This window comes from Oncorhynchus masou, chromosome 19, assembly GCF_036934945.1.
Source record: "Oncorhynchus masou masou isolate Uvic2021 chromosome 19, UVic_Omas_1.1, whole genome shotgun sequence".
NCBI classification, from domain to species: domain Eukaryota; kingdom Metazoa; phylum Chordata; class Actinopteri; order Salmoniformes; family Salmonidae; genus Oncorhynchus; species Oncorhynchus masou.
The window spans coordinates 11,373,170-11,391,423 of NC_088230.1; the positions used below are offsets into that span (position 1 = coordinate 11,373,170).

Here is an 18,254-nt window from a genome sequence, read left to right on the forward strand (position 1 = left end):
TGTAGAGCGTCACTTAACATTCTGTCGAAGTAGGACAGGGGTAGGCCTATAAGAGAGTATCCTAACAACCACATGAAGCTGAAACAAACAGAGACGTCCAGTGTTGAAAAGATGAAGTGTGAGAGTAGAGGAACTGTCCCTGTTTGGTTGCAATGCGATTAATCGAGTTGACACACAGGGACACCTGATATAGAAGTGATGACATCGACTCTCATGGAAATGATTCACAATAGCCTGCTGTGATGCCACAATTCAAGTTGGCTCCCAAATAAGAAACAACCACGGTTATATTGCTGCTATTGGGTATATTTTGGTTTAAATATGTATAACGTTTATGTTAAATCTCTGTCCTCATGGATTAGGTTCTAGTCTGCTGTGCAGTAGCCAAAGGAGCCATTTACAGTATTGGGACGAGGCCAGAATCAGCAGCTCATACGTCATCATAGAGGAGGGGCTATGTAAATTCAGCAGAATAGCGTATGGGGATGCAGCCTGCTATTTCCACTTGCCCATCAATACAATCTAGTGGGGAAAACGTCGATTCAAATTGCTAATTAAAAAAAAGAAAAAGGATATCAAATTCTCTCGTCTCCCGGCATTAGTCCAGAATATATGGAACATGGCATCGAAATGTCCTAAATGCGACAAGACGGTTTATTTTGGTAAGTGCATTTTTCATATGATCATATAGCCTATCGTCCCATGTCTGTAGTGTGTGAAAGCCCCCCGAGTGAGCTATGTAGGCCTAATTACTTAGGCTATTGTAGACACCGTTACAGCTATTGTTTTCTAAAATATAAGCCTACTGTCACATTATAATTATACAGAAAACCTAGACAATATCACCCTACAGATTGGGGAAGACCTAATTGGAAATTGTACTGCCTTTGATTTATTTTATTAGAATGAACCAGTAGGTTACTTACTTTAGGTATGGGTCAGCGGCGTCAGCCTAGCGTGCCTATATAGGCTCAACCAATTAGGCCCGGATCCCTGACTGTACATGACTTCGGACGTGATGTGTGGTGTAGCCGACATCTGCTTAAACCATGCAAGGAGGTGGGATCATTTCTTCCTTCATCAGGACATATGGGAAACCTACGCCCCACGAGTATTGGCTAGTCTATACATCGATCAGAACAGTGAAAATCTTCGTAATATAAATCCAACACAACGCCCTGCAGGCGGGTGAGGGCCAAGTCTACTTTCAGCGCACACCGCTAACCTGCAATTGATCATTTGGGTTTTGGAGGGATATCGCCTGAAGTGAAAGCATCTGTCCCCAGATTAATGACACAAGCAGCCTTTCCCATTTATGGCTATTAGATGGATTTAAAAGTAATACATTTATCCTTAACCGATAGCCTATTTACAGTAGGCCTATTCAGGGAATGTGTTCATGGTTTAAAAATAATTGAGATAGCTAGCCTAGCTGCTTGGCACAATAATCAGATTGAGCTAAACCAATTAATTAGGCATGTTGCTGCGCTGATAGATAGGCCCTACCTTCCATATAAATAATTAATTTGTTGCATTGACTTTGCTCTGGCCTACATTACATGATTAAGTATGTGGATGCCTGCTTGTCGAAAATCTCATTCCAAAATCATGGGCATTAATATGGAGTTGGTTCCCCCTTTGCTGCTATAACAGCCCCCATTCTGGGAAGGCTTTCCACTAGATGTTGGAACATTGCTGCGGGGACTTGCTTAAATTCAGCCACTAGAGCATTTGTGAGGTCGGGCACTGATGTTTGGCGATTAGGCATAGCTCGCCGTTGGTGTTCCAATTCATCCCAAAGGTGATCGATGGGGTTGAGGTCAGGGCTCTGTGCAGGCCAATCAAGTTCTTCCACACTGATCTCGAAAAAACATTTCTGTATGGATCTCGCTTTGTGCTCAGTGGCATTGTCCTGCTAAAACGGGAAAGGGCCTTCCCCAAACTGTTGCCACAAAGTTGGAAGCACAGAATTGTTTAGAATATCATTGTATGCTGTAGGATTAAGATTTCCGTACACTGGAACTAAGGGGCCCAAACCATGAAAAACAGCCCCGGACCATTATTCCTCCTCCACCAAGCTTTACAGTTGACACTACGCATTGGGGCAGGTAGTGTTCTCCTGGCATCCGCCAAACCCAGATTCATCCTTTAGACTGCCAGATGGTGAAGCGTGATTCATCACCCCAAAGAACCTGTTTCCACTGCTTCCACTGCTCCGTTTCCTCTGCTTCCACTGAAATAACCGAATCCACTAATTTGAAGGGGTGCCCACATACTTTTGTGTATATATATATATAGTGTAGGTCTGGAGAACAGTAAGCATTCCGATTTCAGAACTAACTGGCATGGACAGCTTCCAAAGAAGGAAATGGAGTGGAGCCTCGCGCTAGCCAGCCGCCCAACCAAACCAATGGCAGAGCGTGCGTGTGAGTCCCGAGACACTGTAAACGACAAGCCGATTCAACATGTTCTCTCATATGGCCTACCAGACCTGGCCTACTATATGTTGAAACATACATGATTCAATCTAGTCTCTGTTATTTATTTCCCACTCCCCTGTAAAAATTAGGCCCCTATGCACCATAGTAAAAAAAAAAAAAATGAAAGAAAGAGATTGTTTTGATAGTTCTTCTTAGACTATTTTACACTCTTTTTCACGAGTTAAAAACAGTAAGTGTGGATCTATGATAGTCATCGGCAGTGCATCAGAAAGAGATTGTTTTGATAGTTATTCTTAGACTATTTTACACTCTTTTTCACGAGTTAAAAACAGTAAGTGTGGATCTATGATAGTCATCGGCAGTGCATTAGAATAAAACCTCTGGAAACCTCCTCGCAACACTTTTTCTTCATTTTGAAGCATCTATTTCTTCTTACCTAATTAGCCCAGAATGGGCAATGTCTTGGGCTTTCTATCTGGTAATAAATGAATGACTGAATACCAGATAGTACTTGAAATCTGCTTACTGTCTATTATCTTAATCCTTTCCCTTATGGAATGTCCCTCTGACCCGTTCGTTGGTAGCGTGTCACCAATAAAGAGGGCAATGCCACTCTCTGTGTTTATTCACATAATCACACGCTGCCCCCTTAGGCTCCTCATCTCTTAAGTCAGTGTCTGCTTTGATGCTACCATTGAGTGCTGCTAAATCTGCAGTGTTTACTTCTCTACTCCCACTCTCATTATGAAATACTGCAGATTCTCTCTGAGTCCTTTTGCCTCAGGAGTTTAGATGATGTTTGATGTACGTTGCGTAACTCCGAGTCTTTGATTCGGCCCCCGCAAGATCTCCTCTCTCATTTCAACACTCTAATCTGGGCCATTGCATAATCGTCATCAGCCATATATCTCTGAAACTGTACTGACTTCATGTGTCATTTACTTGCTGTTCCTGTCCATGAAAGCTGACAACAATCCTCCGTCCTCCCTGACTGTCAGAGTCGTAGGCTGTGCCTCCAATGGTACCCTGTTGCCTATGTGGTGCACTAAATAAGGAATACACTCCTTGAAAAAAAGGTGCTATCTAGAACCTAAAAGGGTTATTCGGCTGTCCCCATAGAATAACCCTTTGGAGAACCCTTTTTAGTTCCAGGTAGAACCCTTTTGGGTTTCAGGTAGAACCCTTTTCACAGAGTTTTTTGCAGAACCCAGAAGGGCTCTACCTGGAACCGAAAAGGGTTCTACCTGGAAACAAAAAGGGTTCTCCTATGGGGACATCCAAGGAACCCTTTGTGTAGGATGCCATTCGGGATCCTGCCATAGAGTCCTGCTCCCACACTGCCACTGGATTGATCTCATCAACAGATACAGGATGAGACATAGTCACATATTGTACACAAGGGGAAACATAATACCCTTAATCAACCTTAATTATTTAGACTGAACAACCCCCACAGCCTTCCCTCTTTCTTTCTCACTTTCCCACTGTATTTATCTCTTTCTCATTTACTCTCTCTGTCTCTCTCTGTGTCTGTGTGTGTGTGTGTGTGTGTGTGTGTGTGTGTGCATGCTTGTATGCCATCCATGCATGCAAATGTAGAGAGGGAGAACAAGAGAGAGAGAGAGAGAGAGAGAGAGAGAGAGAGAGAGAGAGAGAGAGAGAGAGAGAGAGAGAGAGAGAGAGAGAGAGAGAGAGAGAGAGAGAGAGAGAGAGAGAGAGAGAGAGAGAGAGAGAGAGAGAGAGAGAGAGAGAGAGAGAGAGAGAGAGAGAGAGAGAGAGAGAGAGAGAGCCTCATTGAGTAGCTTGTTCTATGTCCTCTCTGTCTCTCCTTGCAATCCCACAGCAGCCAGGGACAGGCATTAGACATTGGACAGGAAGCACTTGCAACATATTGTCTCCTCTCTTACTGTAGTCTAATTTGCAGGCAGATTGTGACTGTGCATGCGTGCCAATGTGTGCGTGTGGGCGTGTGTGTGTCTGGCAGAATGATGGCCAGGCGGAACGGACAGAAGTGGGGCAGAGGCTTTGGGATTTGAGATATGAAACAGGCTTTTGAATTACAGTGGTGACTCATGCTATGGGAATGTCTGGTGTGTGTGTGTGTGTGGGGGGGGGGGGGGCTGGAGGCACAATGAAGATGTGGAGAAAATGGTGGAATCAATATAACATGATCATCAACATGAAAGAGAATCTACTCCTCTGTACAACAGAGATAACCAGACTTCCGTTCAGAAGGCAATGGACAGGGTGGGGTTTAGGTTGATAAAGAAATGAATGACTAACCAATCCAATCCAATCCAACCACCAGAGAAATGTCCTTCCCTTCCGAACTAGCTCACTCTGTAGCATCTCATACTCAGTTGACATCTACATACAGTGCCTTGCGAAAGTATTCGGCCCCCTTGAACTTCGCAACCTTTTGCCACATTTCAGGCTTCAAACATAAAGATATAAAACTGTATTTTTTTGTGAAGAATCAACAACAAGTGGGACACAATCATGAAGTGGAACGACATTTATTGGATATTTCTAACTTTTTTAACAAATCAAAAACTGAAAAATTGGGCGTGCAAAATTATTCAGCCCCCTTAAGTTAATACTTTGTAGCGCCACCTTTTGCTGCGATTACAGCTGTAAGTCGCTTGGGGTATGTCTCTATCAGTTTTGCACATCGAGAGACTGAAATTTTTTCCCATTCCTCCTTGCAAAACAGCTCGAGCTCAGTGAGGTTGGATGGAGAGCATTTGTGAACAGCAGTTTTCAGTTCTTTTCACAGATTCTCGATTGGATTCAGGTCTGGACTTTGACTTGGCCATTCTAACACCTGGATATGTTTATTTTTGAACCATTCCATTGTAGATTTTGCTTTATGTTTTGGATCATTGTCTTGTTGGAAGACAAATCTCCGTCCCAGTCTCAGGTCTTTTGCAGACTCCATCGGGGTTTCTTCCAGAATGGTCCTGTATTTGGCTCCATCCATCTTCCCATCAATTTTAACCATCTTCCCTGTCCCTGCTGAAGAAAAGCAGGCCCAAACCATGATGCTGCCACCACCATGTTTGACAGTGGGGATGGTGTGTTGTGGTTGATGAGCTGTGTTGCTTTTACGCCAAACATAACGTTTTGCATTGTTGCCAAAAAGTTCAATTTTGGTTTCATCTGACCAGAGCACCTTCTTCCACATGTTTGGTGTGTCTCCCAGGTGGCTTGTGGCAAACTTTAAACGACACTTTTTATGGATATCTTTAAGAAATGGCTTTCTTCTTGCCACTCTTCCATAAAGGCCAGATTTGTGCAATATACGACTGATTGTTGTCCTATGGACAGAGTCTCCCACCTCAGCTGTAGATCTCTGCAGTTCATCCAGAGTGATCATGGGCCTCTTGGCTGCATCGCTGATCAGTCTTCTCCTTGTATGAGCTGAAAGTTTAGAGGGACGGCCAGGTCTTGGTAGATTTGCAGTGGTCTGATACTCCTTCCATTTCAATATTATCACTTGCACAGTGCTCCTTGGGATGTTTAAAGCTTGGGAAATCTTTTTGTATCCAAATCCGGCTTTAAACTTCTTCACAACAGTATCTCGGACCTGCCTGGTGTGTTCCTTGTTCTTCATGATGCTCTCTGCGCTTTTAACGGACCTCTGAGACTATCACAGTGCAGGTGCATTTATACGGAGACTTGATTACACACAGGTGGATTGTATTTATCATCATTAGTCATTTAGATCAACATTGGATCATTCAGAGATCCTCACTGAACTTCTAGAGAGAGTTTGCTGCACTGAAAGTAAAGGGGCTGAATAATTTTGCACGCCCAATTTTTCAGTTTTTGATTTGTTAAAAAAGTTTGAAATATCCAATAAATGTCATTCCACTTCATGATTGTGTCCCACTTGTTGATTCTTCACAAAAAAATACAGTTTTATATCTTTATGTTTGAAGCCTGAAATGTTGCAAAAGGTCGCAACGTGTTAGGGGGCCGAATACTTTCGCAAGGCACTGTATATGAATGCAACCACAACATGTCCCTTTCCTCTACAGTAATGTAGCACCCCCCTCTCTCTGTCTCTCCTCCCCCCAGCGGAGAAGGTGACATCCCTGGGGAAAGACTGGCACAAGTTCTGTCTGAAATGTGAGCGCTGCAACAAGACCCTGAACCCAGGGGGCCATGCTGAAGTAAGAGGAGTCGGTAGCTTACCCCACACAGAGACAGTCAGGGGACAACCACAGGGGGCTTTGTGTACAATAGAGAGGAGTAACTGTGCAGACATTTTTGGCTCTGTTACCATAGATCTCTGGGAGGGTTAGAGAGGGTTAGGGCCTCATGGGGCGAGTATCAGCATTCTGACAGAGCCTATTCATCAATATGGGCACTGTACAGTACTGTACAGGAGGCTAGGCCAGTTACGAACAGATGGGATTGGCTTCTAATGAGGTTCATACAGGCTACAAAAGGATATGGTTTTACGTGTAGTGTACAGTGCAATCTGAAATCCATTGGGTTCCTCTCTTATTTGTGGCATGTTTGTTTAAAAGATCCAAAGATTCCTCCAAAGCTAAGTCAGCCATTTTAAACTCAAGTCAGTCATGCAGCCCTCAATGCTGGAATGGACATCAATATGTTATAGGGGTATTTTTTGACTTGAGTTTAATACCAAAATGAAGCCCAACACAGTCCAATGTGTTTGTTCCCAGATACTTTTGCTGTCTTTCCTTCTGTTCACAGCATGATGGAACACCCTACTGCCACAAGCCATGCTATGCTGCCCTCTTTGGACCAAAAGGTGAAATACATCAACTTTATCGTCAGCCATTATTTTGTTTTGTGCTTATGTGCTAATAAAATGTTTAATTACAGTGAGCCCTTAAGATAGGCCTAATTTATACTTCTCCAGAGTCTCATAAAAGGAAACTGCTTTAGGTAATGTGCTCGCACAGTATGTAATAAAGCCTCTCTCTCTCTCTGTAGGTGTGAACATAGGAGGTGCTGGCTCTTACGTCTATGAGGCTCCCGTTAACGATACCCCTGCCAGCGTTTCCACGGAAACAGGGGCCAAACTCGAGGAGAAGAAAGCTCACGCCAGAGGCCCAGTGAAGGGTAAGGAACATGACAGAAAAAAAAATGAAAAAGAGGACAAACTCAAAAAAGAAGGATAGAGCTAATGTCATGTGTTATCCCATATGGAGAGGGTATTCAGTGTATTTTGACCACTGGTTGTGTAACAGTCCTGTTCTCCTCCATCTCTTTCTGACACAGCCGCAAGCTTCTCCACTTTTTCTGGAGAGCCCAGTAAATGTCCAAGATGCAGCAAGACAGTGTATTTCGGTAAGCCTGTTTTGTTAAGTAAGCCTGTTATGAAAAGAAGCCAACAAGTGATCAGCATATGTGGGAACTCCTTCAAGACTGTTGGAAAAGCATTCCTCATGAAGCTGGTTGAGAGGAGGCCAAGAGTGAGCAACGCTGTCATCAAGACCAAGGGTGGTTACTTTGAAGAATTTGTGTATCTGTATGTATCATGTATCTGTGTATGCATCTGTGTATCATAAATCTGTGTATGTATATGTGTATGTATATGTGTATGTGAGTGTGTGTCTACAATGCACATGGTGGCTGGCAACTGTAAGTACTAGAGGAATGTTGTTTCCATGGTGATATGCCTGATATTGTGTGTGCGCTCGCTTCCGTGTGTGCTTGTGTGTGCAGCTGAGAAGGTAACGTCTCTGGGGAAGGACTGGCATCGACCCTGTCTGCGCTGTGAGAGATGCTGCAAGACCCTGGCCCCTGGAAGCCACGCAGAGGTGAGAGACAGAAAACAGGGAGAAGGGGTAGGGAAGAGGGAGATGTGGGGAGTGGAGAAAGGAGAGAAAATAGAAAGATTTAAGGAGATGCCCTGTCTGTGCTCTCTGAATCTGAATGACATTTTCCACGTACTCGGAATTTGACTGAGTGAGAAGGTGCTGCTAGTGATAGACAGACAACACATAATCTACATGCAGTACATACAATATAAATACAATAAACAAAGAACAGTTACACATGATAAGAGAGTATGCAAATTTACAGTTGAAAATGTACAGAGAATATACGAAGAATATACTTATAAAATGTACAATTTACAGTGGGAGTGTAACGTAGTGCAGTTCTAGTAATTATATAATTATATTGCATGTGGCAGGAACTGTCTGGGTACAGTAAATGATATTAATTCCATTCTGTTTCAGCATGATGGGCAGCCCTACTGCCACAAACCGTGTTATGCCACCCTGTTTGGGCCCAAAGGTATGCTATACTCATCCAAGACTTTCTTCCTCTTAACCAATTGAAAGACCAACCACCCTATTGCTATGCTTTACAAGTATTATGATATTCCATAGATATCACCATAGTCAGATGTTTGTTCCATTCCAGGTGTGAACACTGGAGGTGTTGGGAGCTACATCTACGATGAACCCAGCACTGAGGCAGAGGCAGAGACTGAGGCCCAGCCTTGAGTCTACCCATATCCCCCACCACCTCCTCCTCCAGCCAGACCTCTTCAGCATTGGCTCTCTCACCTCATGCCTTGTTACTATCCCCATTCTTAGATAGGCTGAGTATATCTGTATTTCCAACCTGTCCCTACACTTTCTACTCTGCTTCTCCATTAGGTTATTCAGCATGTACAGAAAGCAAGTGTCAAATAGTACATGTTGTAGGCTTAACTCACAAGAATGGATATTTAGAATGTTCAGTTGTGTTTCTAGATCATTTATACCTCTACTTTTTGTATTGCAATGAATCTTTTTTGGCGAACATCTCCCCTGTGAAATGTACAGTAGGTTCATCGATGTCCCCTTCCTCGTTGTTCATGTCTCTCCAAGATGCCAAATCAGCAGAAGTGTGTGTAAGCTGTACAGTACAATGTGTATTAAATGAAAGCCACCCTATGGTTTGACTCTACACAGTACAGCACAGACCTAGTGAGGGAAAAGATGAGGGGGTGGTAGGCCTGCTTTTATTAATTCCCTGAAAATGATGTCATTTATCTGTGCACCTACAAATACATGGCATACACAACTGGCATGATGATTTCCAAGCTTTCTGCTATAGGCCTATTCAGTATGTTCTTGCCAAGTTCACCCTGCGTCTAGGAGAACGGGGTGATAGTGTAGAAACAGAATAGATAGAGCATCCTAGGAATGTGCATTATTGTTAGCCTATTGCTGTTGGTTGTGCATCAAAGGTGTGTTACTTAAGAAAGTGGGTCATCAGATATTTTCTACAATAAAGTTGTAAGAACATGAACGGTTGTTTTGCGTCTTATTTGGGGAAAAGTGTAAAGGGTAATTTACAGGAACCTGTTACATATTGGTAGTTATTACAGTGTAGGCTACACCTCGGACAAAGATAACTTCTATAAAGATTAGCAAAGATATTTGATATAAAGAATTATAGTAAAAAGCTTTGGAGCACCTTAAATGAAATGTAGGGCAAAAAGGCAAACTCAGCCCCATCATTCATTGAATCAGATGGCTCACTCATCACCAAACCCACTGATATCGCCAACTACTTTAATGTTGTTTTCATTGGCAAGGTTAGCAAACTTAGGCATGACAGGCATTGAAATGTCGAATTCCGTAAAGTGAGTGTGGAAGAGGAGAAGCAAAGATTGTTGTCTATCAACAATGACAAGCCACTTGGGTCTGATAACGTGGGTGGACATTCACTGAGGATGATAGCGGACGATATTTCCTTTACTAGTTGCCATCTGTTCAATCTAAGCCTCCAGGAAAGTTTGTGCCCTCAGGCCTGGAGGGAAGCAAAAGTCATTCCGCTACCGAAGAATAGCAAAGCACTCTTTACTGGCTCAAACAACCGACCAATCAGCCTGTTACCAACCCTTAGTAAACTTTGGGAAAAAATGACAACGCTATTTCACAGGAAACAAATTAACAGATTTTCAGTAGACTTATAGGGAAGGGCATTCAACATGTATGGAACTTACACAAATGACTGATGATTGGCTGAGAGAAATTGATAATAAAAAGAATGTGGGAGCTGTTTTGTAAGAATTCCGTGCAGCTTTTGACATTATCGATCATAATCTGCTGCTGGAAAAACATGTGTTATGGTTTTACATCTCCTGCTATACTGTGGATTGAGAGTCACCTGTCTAACAGAACACAGCCTCTACATGAATGGTGGGTCCCCTTGGGATGGTTGAGCTAACGTACACTACCATTCAAAAGTTTGAGGTCACTTAGAAATGTCCTTGTTTTTGAAAGAAAAGCACATTTTTTTGTCCATTAAAATAACATCAAATTGATCAGAAATACAGTGTAGACATTGTTAATGTTGTAAATGACTATTGTAGTTGGAAACGGCAGATTTTTCATGGAATATTTACATAGGCGTACAGAGGCCCATTATCAGCAAACATCACTCCTGTGTTCCAATGGCACGTTGGGTTAACTAATCCAAGTTCATCATTTTAAAAGGATAATTGATCATTAGAAAACCCTTTTGCAATTATGTTAGCACATCTTGTTCTGATTAAAGAAGCAGTAAAACCTGCCTTCTTTAGACTAGTTGAGTATCTGGAGCATCAGCATTTGTGGGTTTGATTAAAGGCTCAAAATGGCCAGAAACAAAGAACATTCTTCCGTAACTCGCCAGTCTCTTTGTTTTGAGAAATGAAGGCTATTCCATGCGAGAAATTGCCAAGAAACTGAAGATCTCGTAAAACACTGTGTACTACTCCCTTCACAGAACAGCGCAAACTGGCCCTAACCAGAATAGAAAGAGGAGTGGGAGGCCCCGGTGCACAACTGAGCAAGAGGACAAGTACATTAGAGTGTCTAGTTAGAGAAACAGATGCCTCACAAATTCTCAACTGGCAGCTTCATTAAATAGTACCCACAAAACACCAGTCTTAATGTCAATAGTTACTCTCTAATGTACTTGTCCTCTTGCTCAGTTGGCACCGGGGCCTACCACTCCTCTTTCTATTCTGGTTAGAGTCCGTTTGCGCAGTTCTATGAAGGGAGTAGTGGCTTAAAGTAGAGGAGAGATTGACTTCATCACTACTTGTATTTGTGAGAAGTATTGACATGTTGAATGCACTGAGACACCCATGAATAACCTACAAGACATGACACCAGAAGTTTCCTCGCAGTCCCCAAGTCCAGAACAGACTATGGGAGGCACACATAACAACATCGAGCCCTGACTACATGGAACTCTATTCCACATCAAGTAACTCATGCAAGCAGTACAATTAGATTTAAAAAAATATTTGTAAAAAAAAATAGATAGATAAAAATACACCTTATGGAACAGTGGGGACTGTGAAGAGACACACACAGGCATAGACACATGCATACACACATGATAACATGTATTATACACACATGTACATGTGGATTTTGTGTTGTAGATATGTGGTAGTACACTAGTGGCTTGAGGGCACACACTTAATGTGTTGTAAAATCTGTTGTGAAATGTACTGTAATGTTTTTTAAATTGTATAACTGCTTTAATTTTGCTGGACCCCAGGAAGAGTAGCTGCTGCCATGGGGATCCATAATAAATACAAATACAGACCATTGTCTACCAGCAGGGTGCGACTATTTCTTATTTAGCAAGGTGTCACCAGGATATGGCCATGCGAAAACACCGCAAAGGCTTGTGGGTGTTGTAGTTCTTCTTCAGCTCACGCATATATATTTTGTAAGTGAAACCTAAAGTCCTCGCTGTAATGTCAGCTGCGATTCTTGTGGCAGCTGTTGTCGGTGGTGAAATATTGCTCATTGTTCCCGAATGTTTTCTCCTGGAAGAAATTGGTACAGTTGCTCCAGTACCCGGCAGATATGATGTGAGGAATATGATGGGGGGAAAGACGGTCATTTTGACCGGAACGAACAGTGGCATAGTGAAAACCTTTGCCGGGAAGCGGCACAAACTCCAGTGTTCAGTAATGAAGGTAACCTTTCAAAGTGCGCAATGGTGTGCTGTCCAACGTGCTGAAACAGTCACGTGTGTACACAGTCGCTTGGTATTTGTTTACAAAAGCTAACAACGTCAATTAAGATTTAAATAAATTCAGTACAGGGTTCAGTTATCCTAATTACAATTCATTCACTGGAAATCACTTGCAATGATTGTAGTTTATTACAAATTATATAGATTGAGAGATATATATACAGAGACCAGTCATCCAGCCATCATTAAACAAAACCCCTATGCTAATCATTCACTGTGTATGCGCCTCTTACATGCCTGTTTTCCTTCTGTCTCCCCACATTAGGAAGAACAAAAAGTTGATGTGCTCCCCACATTAGGAAGAACAAAAAGTTGATGTGCTCATCTACAACACAGGCATCTACCAGTTTCCCTACACCAAGACAGGCGGGTTTCGAGATGCAGCTGGTGTTCAACCACCTGGATGACTTCCTTCTCACCCACCTCGCCCCGGACTTCCTCAAGCAGCTCTCCTCCCCCAGCCGCTTGGTGGTGGTCTCCTCCAATCTCTACAAGTATGGCAGCATCAACTTTCGAAGACCTCAACTGTTGTGGTTTGTTGAAGTTATTTAGTGTATATTGTATTCCTTAGCACAAACCAGTTTGCAACGGAAAATGAAAAAAACCCGAAAGTTTCTTATGAGACAAGAGTTCAGGTTAGTCCTTTCCTGTTTCAGACAGTTTTCTTCAATTTGGTGCCTCATGAATACAACCCTTGTGTAATGTCTGTTGTGTTTCTATGGATGATTTCCCCTTCGAGGGATAATAACATGTTCTACTTCTACTACCACTCCAGTGAGAGCAGCTGCAACAAAGTGTTCTGTTACAGCCAGAGCAAGCTGGCTAATCTTCCCGTGAGCTGACCCGACACTGGAAGACGAGGGCGTCACGGTCAACACACTCTCCCCAGGCATGGTGAGGACCAGGCTGGGGAGGCACATCTACCTCCCCCTTCCTGGCAAAACCTCTCCTCTCCCTGGCCTCGCTGGCCTTCTTCAAGAGCCCACTGGAGGGCGCATGGACGCCGCTCTACCTGGCGTGTTCGCCCAACATGGAGGGAGTGGTTGGGAAGTGCTTCGCTAATTGCGAGGAGCTGATGCCCAAGGTAATGGATGATCACTCGGTCAAGAGGCTGTGGAACCTGAGTGAAAGCATGTTGGGGATCAAGTCTCAGTAAGAGACCTGGGATCCAGACAGTCTTCTAGAGACGATCCAAGATACTTTTCCCTATGAATCAAGTGAATTGGGGGATGATTTATTGAGACTGTTTGGGATTTCATTGGAACTGGGATCAGTGGGCAAAGTTCCCGATGTTTTTAATTAACCTTGGTGTGGGTGTGTGCATCTGTGAGAGATGTGCAAATATTGTGTGGATGGAGTGTGAGTGGGATTGGAGGTATGCATGCCGAGAGTGTTAATAATGTCAGCAATGTGCCTGTGAAACAGAGAAGATCCATTGAGAATTTCTACATGCAGTGTTCCATGAATGTGTAACTAAGTAAACCAGTTCCCATAGGAACCTACCAGATTATATGTACTGTACTTTTTTTCACCAGTGTTTACTGAATCACAAATTCACACAATCAACGTGGAGGGGAGCTAATTCCTTGTAGTGATTAGCAAAGGGAAGGTGGACTGTCATATTTGCTTTTAATGTGTGCTTACATGTTTGGTTATAGTGCTATCGAAATATCCCCGGAGTGGTTTGAAAAGCAAGCAAATTGATATCTAGTTCACCAGCTGTATATAAATGCTAAGGCAGCTAAGCTCATGCATACTGCATCGCGCATTTGACGGTGGGAAAAAGGAATAGAGGACTGGTTGTGTTGTGTTGCCTAATCCAGTTTTCGTCTCATGAAGTGTTTGAATTGTAAATGCGTTGCCTACTGCTGTGACTGGATGCACAGGAACAATTAAGTTTACAACAAGATTCAGATTCAGTTGGATGATGTTGCGATGTTGATGCTGTGGTGGCTCCCTCCACTGGATAGATGTAATCTCTCAAGTAATTCCCTTTTCGATTCAGAGCGAGTGAGTGAGAGGGGGAGTGCGTTTTGAATGTCAATGCGGAGGTATGGCTTATGCTATACGTTAACAAAATAGTCGACAATCCAAAGATAGTTTCTCTACATGTGTGCGCACAACATTGTTTCTGCAATCTTTTCAGCAAATGGCATAATTATTATTGTCCACACACACGCACGGACGCACGCACACACACCAACACACACACCAACACACACACCAACACTAAAACACTTTAGCAAACCTTGGAGCATCGACATGTGTAGTTTGTGCTTTATTAGGTTAAATGAAACACAACAGAAATATAGAAACATGCATCATTGTGTGATAGAAACAGATTTGTGGTTGCTTGATTGGGGTGTGGGCATCTGAGGTAGAGTGGGAGAGGAAAATGTCTCCAAGGGTTATAGAGCAAAAATAACATCAACGGGTAAGACAAATGTTTACGTCTCAAAAAAGTCCATCAGTAGCAAAATAATACATACTTCGAACGGTCTCTTTAAGCGATCTGGATATTTCAAAATGGTGTCAAAGCAAAAACTGAACGAATCAATGGAGCTGCACTCAAATGGGTTTAGGCTCGGGGCATCTCTATTTTTGAGTAAAAACATCTCTTAGTGCTGCAACTTTAACCCATGCCCCATTGTCATACATATTTTACTCTGCAGAAATGCAGCACAGTATTCAGTATTCAGCCTGTGATTGACAAACAAATCTTAATGTGCAATTTTGACAGTCTTCTTTAACATTCCAACTATCTCTTTTTGATTTGCAGATGCTCTTAACCAGACATATTTACAATGTGTTGGTGTCCACATCTGATTGAATTGTAGTCATTTCTTTACAATCATCAGTTTTATATTTTCTTTTGAATGCAACTACAAACAAAATATGTCTTTGAACACTCAATTGTTGTAGTTGTAATTAAATATATTTATATATTTCAACAGTTACTTTAAATACTTCCTTCGTCCACATGGAGCAACTGTGGTCTCTGGTACCTCCAAAAACTATTTTATGTACCAAATGTACCAAAGGTAGCAGAGTCTTTTCCTATATTCCTCACTCATTTGGCACAGTAATGAATTGTCAATTCACCTGACCCAGACAATCAGACCCAGACGTTCATTGTAGTGATGCGAACCACACATTTGTCAGTTTTTCACAGCTGTGGCAACAATCTGATGAATTCATGCTTAACCTACTGTATCGTCCAAATGTCCTATCAAAATGAATGTCCTTCAAATGAACGGCTAGACTCACACTAATCAATGTGTTTTGCTGGATTTACCAAGACCTCTCACCTCACATCCCACCAGGGAAAGAGATAAAGAAAGAGAAAGAACAGTAAGTCAGAGGATGAGAATCCCTTCTTCTCTCAGTTCAGAAGTGTTCCATACAGCTGGGCTTTGGTGAGACTGTCCTTTCTGGAGAGTCCTAACGTGCCAAATGTTTGGTATTGCGGGGGAGGGGGACAAGGTGGAAGAGGGGGCGGTGGTGGACTGCCCTGGGGGGGCGATGGATGCTGCATCTCGGTCTGGTAGTGCTGCTGCAGCTCGGCAGCCATCTCCAGGGACCTCTGGTTTAGGGACTCAGTGGAGCTGTTTGGGCTGACGTCCTCGTACTCCTTGTTCTGCCCTCCACCTCCTCCCCCGGCCCCTGCTACACCGACACTGCCCTCCCTGTCATTGGAGCTTGCTGAGTGGTAGAGGCTGTGCTCTGACTCCTGGCTGTCCTCCTTTCCCCGGTAGAGATGGGTCTGGTGGGCCTGCTGGCTGTGGGACGGATGGGACTGACGGAGTCCCCCCACAGGGCTACACTGGGGGCTGGGCGTGGAGAAGCACACTGGGGTTTCCATGATGGGTCCTACCCCTGCCTGGTGGTAGAAGTCTGCCCCTTCCTGGAAGCTGCTGTAGAGGGGTCCCAGGCGGATCTTGGCGGGCCGAACGGAGAAGTGCTGCTCGGAGAAGCTGTAGGGCGAGGCCCGGCCGGGCGAGTGGTACGAGTGGGCGCTTAGGTCCTCCACACTCAGCTGCCTCCAGCGGCCAATCAGCTCCTCCTCCTCGGGCGCCAGTGTGCTGCCCCGGCGGCTGTCTCCATAGACGACGCTTGGCGAGGAGGAAGGAGGGAGGGGTTCGTAGGGCTCGCTGAAGCACGAGGACATGGTGCGGCTGTAGACAGGCGAGCTGCCGTTCTGGTGGTGTGCTCCGCCGGCCTGCTGGAAGACAGCGTGGACCTTGGCGAAGCCGCCCCCGCCGGGACTGTCCCTCTCCCAGGAGGAGTCACTCTTCCTCTCATAGTCTCCCCCATTCCTCCAGTCCATGTAGAGGGAGTGGTGGTGGGGAGAGGAAGCCGTGCTGCTTGGTGGGCCGTTGCCCTTGTTGTCGTCCGAGCCCCCTCCGCTGAAGCTGGAGTAGGAGCTGCCTGAGGTGGGGCCCAGAGAGGTGGGGAACTTGGCAAAGCACTCCTGGGAGAAGCCAGACCTCAGCCCCAACAAGGGACCCTCCTCTGGGTTACTATCTGTGGAGTTCTGGGGCCCGTAGAGCAGCTTTCTCTGGCCATGGAGGTCCATGCTTGGCCTGCGCTCACGGTTCTGATCGACCGGGCAGTACAGAGCTGTGTCGCTGCTGTACAGGTCTGACTTGTATGCTGCCCGGAGGCCCAGGCGCTCACCTCTGTCCAGGGTGTCCAGGAGAAAGCCTTGGTCCTGGGGTTGGGGGCTAGGCGAGCTAGAGGCTTGGCTGACGCTGCAGGCCTCGTCGGGCTTCTCCAGCACCTTGGCGATGACGGAGGCAGGGACGGAATCGGCATAGGCAGTGTGGCAAAGAGGTGTGCCCTCCATGTGCATGGTCACGCGTTCCTGGAATTCAGCAGGCAACTGAGAGAGAGAGAGAGAGAGACACTGAGGTATAGATAATGGTGATACAGAGACAGACCGTGAAATTAGTGCATGGAAGTTCATGGAAGATAAAAACATTGTTTTCAAACATTAGCAACAACATACTGATAATGGCACCATATGGAGATCAGGCATGAAACTGAAAACTATAACTGAGGAGGTGTAACCTGGAGTTATTTCATGGATGGAAACATAGGAACATCATGAGATCATTAGTTTGATATGTGGCTGTTGCCTCTGCCTCTCCATAGCAACAAGAATTAAGCTTTTGCAGAATGTTATCAAAAGGAATCTAGTCAATTATCGTTAATTGGCAATGAGAAGCTAGCTAATTATAGCTTCATGGCTAATAGGAGCCAAGACAAAACTGAACATTTGTACAAACATCCTTTCTTGCCAGTTGTATCACACATTCGCTTTAACCAATGTAAATACCCAATTACCAAGAGCTATTTAGATATTGTTTGCACATATTTCCAGGACCAATTTTTCAAAGAACATAATAATTTTCAACAGCCTACACCAGCCTAACCTGGACGATGCAGGGCCAATTGTGCGCCGCCCTATGGGACTCCCAATCACAGCCGGTTGTGGTACAGACTGGATTCAAACCAGGGTGTCTGTAGTGACGCCTCAAGCACTGAGTTGCAGTGTCTTAGACCGCTGTGCCACTCGGGAGCCATGCTTGTTACGCAGTGGAGCAAGTGACTAACGCACTTCAATCATGGCTGGAAACTGATGCATCATTTCTCTGTGTTGCACCACATTCCATCAATAACCTTTTGATTACTCTCCAGTCCACAAACAAACAGACTGCAGGACATAAGTAGAACTATAACCTTTGACCCCATTGCAGCAGTGGACAGTAAATGCCCAAGGTGTCATCAGTT

The 18,254-nt window shown here is 44.2% G+C and overlaps 2 protein-coding genes and 1 long non-coding RNA gene across 5 annotated transcripts in view; 2 read left to right on the forward strand and 1 right to left on the reverse strand.

The window, feature by feature from the left end:
• Positions 1–480: 480 nt before the first annotated feature.
• crip2l (cysteine-rich protein 2-like) lies at positions 481–9,725 on the forward strand. Its single transcript, XM_064924610.1, has 8 exons — positions 481–662; positions 6,522–6,616; positions 7,167–7,224; positions 7,410–7,538; positions 7,698–7,766; positions 8,145–8,239; positions 8,663–8,720; positions 8,850–9,725. Exons 1-8 carry the CDS (start codon positions 620–622, stop codon positions 8,930–8,932), a joined length of 630 nt encoding a protein of 209 aa, XP_064780682.1. The 5' UTR covers positions 481–619; the 3' UTR covers positions 8,933–9,725.
• Positions 9,726–12,185: 2,460 nt separating this feature from the next.
• LOC135505543 (uncharacterized) lies at positions 12,186–13,968 on the forward strand. The gene is made up of 3 exons (XR_010450282.1): positions 12,186–12,402; positions 12,761–13,096; positions 13,237–13,968. It is a non-coding gene; the product is annotated as an uncharacterized LOC135505543 (long non-coding RNA).
• A 752-nt stretch (positions 13,969–14,720) lies between these two features.
• Positions 14,721–18,254, reverse strand: part of si:dkey-174m14.3 (uncharacterized protein LOC563117 homolog) — a 29,195-nt gene continuing 25,661 nt past the window's right edge. For all 3 annotated transcript variants that reach the window (XM_064924951.1, XM_064924950.1, XM_064924949.1), the window contains exon 6: positions 14,721–17,343. In XM_064924951.1, the coding sequence (XP_064781023.1) occupies positions 15,844–17,343 (1,500 nt within the window). In that variant the 3' untranslated portion in view covers positions 14,721–15,843. The remainder of the gene's footprint in view (positions 17,344–18,254) is intronic.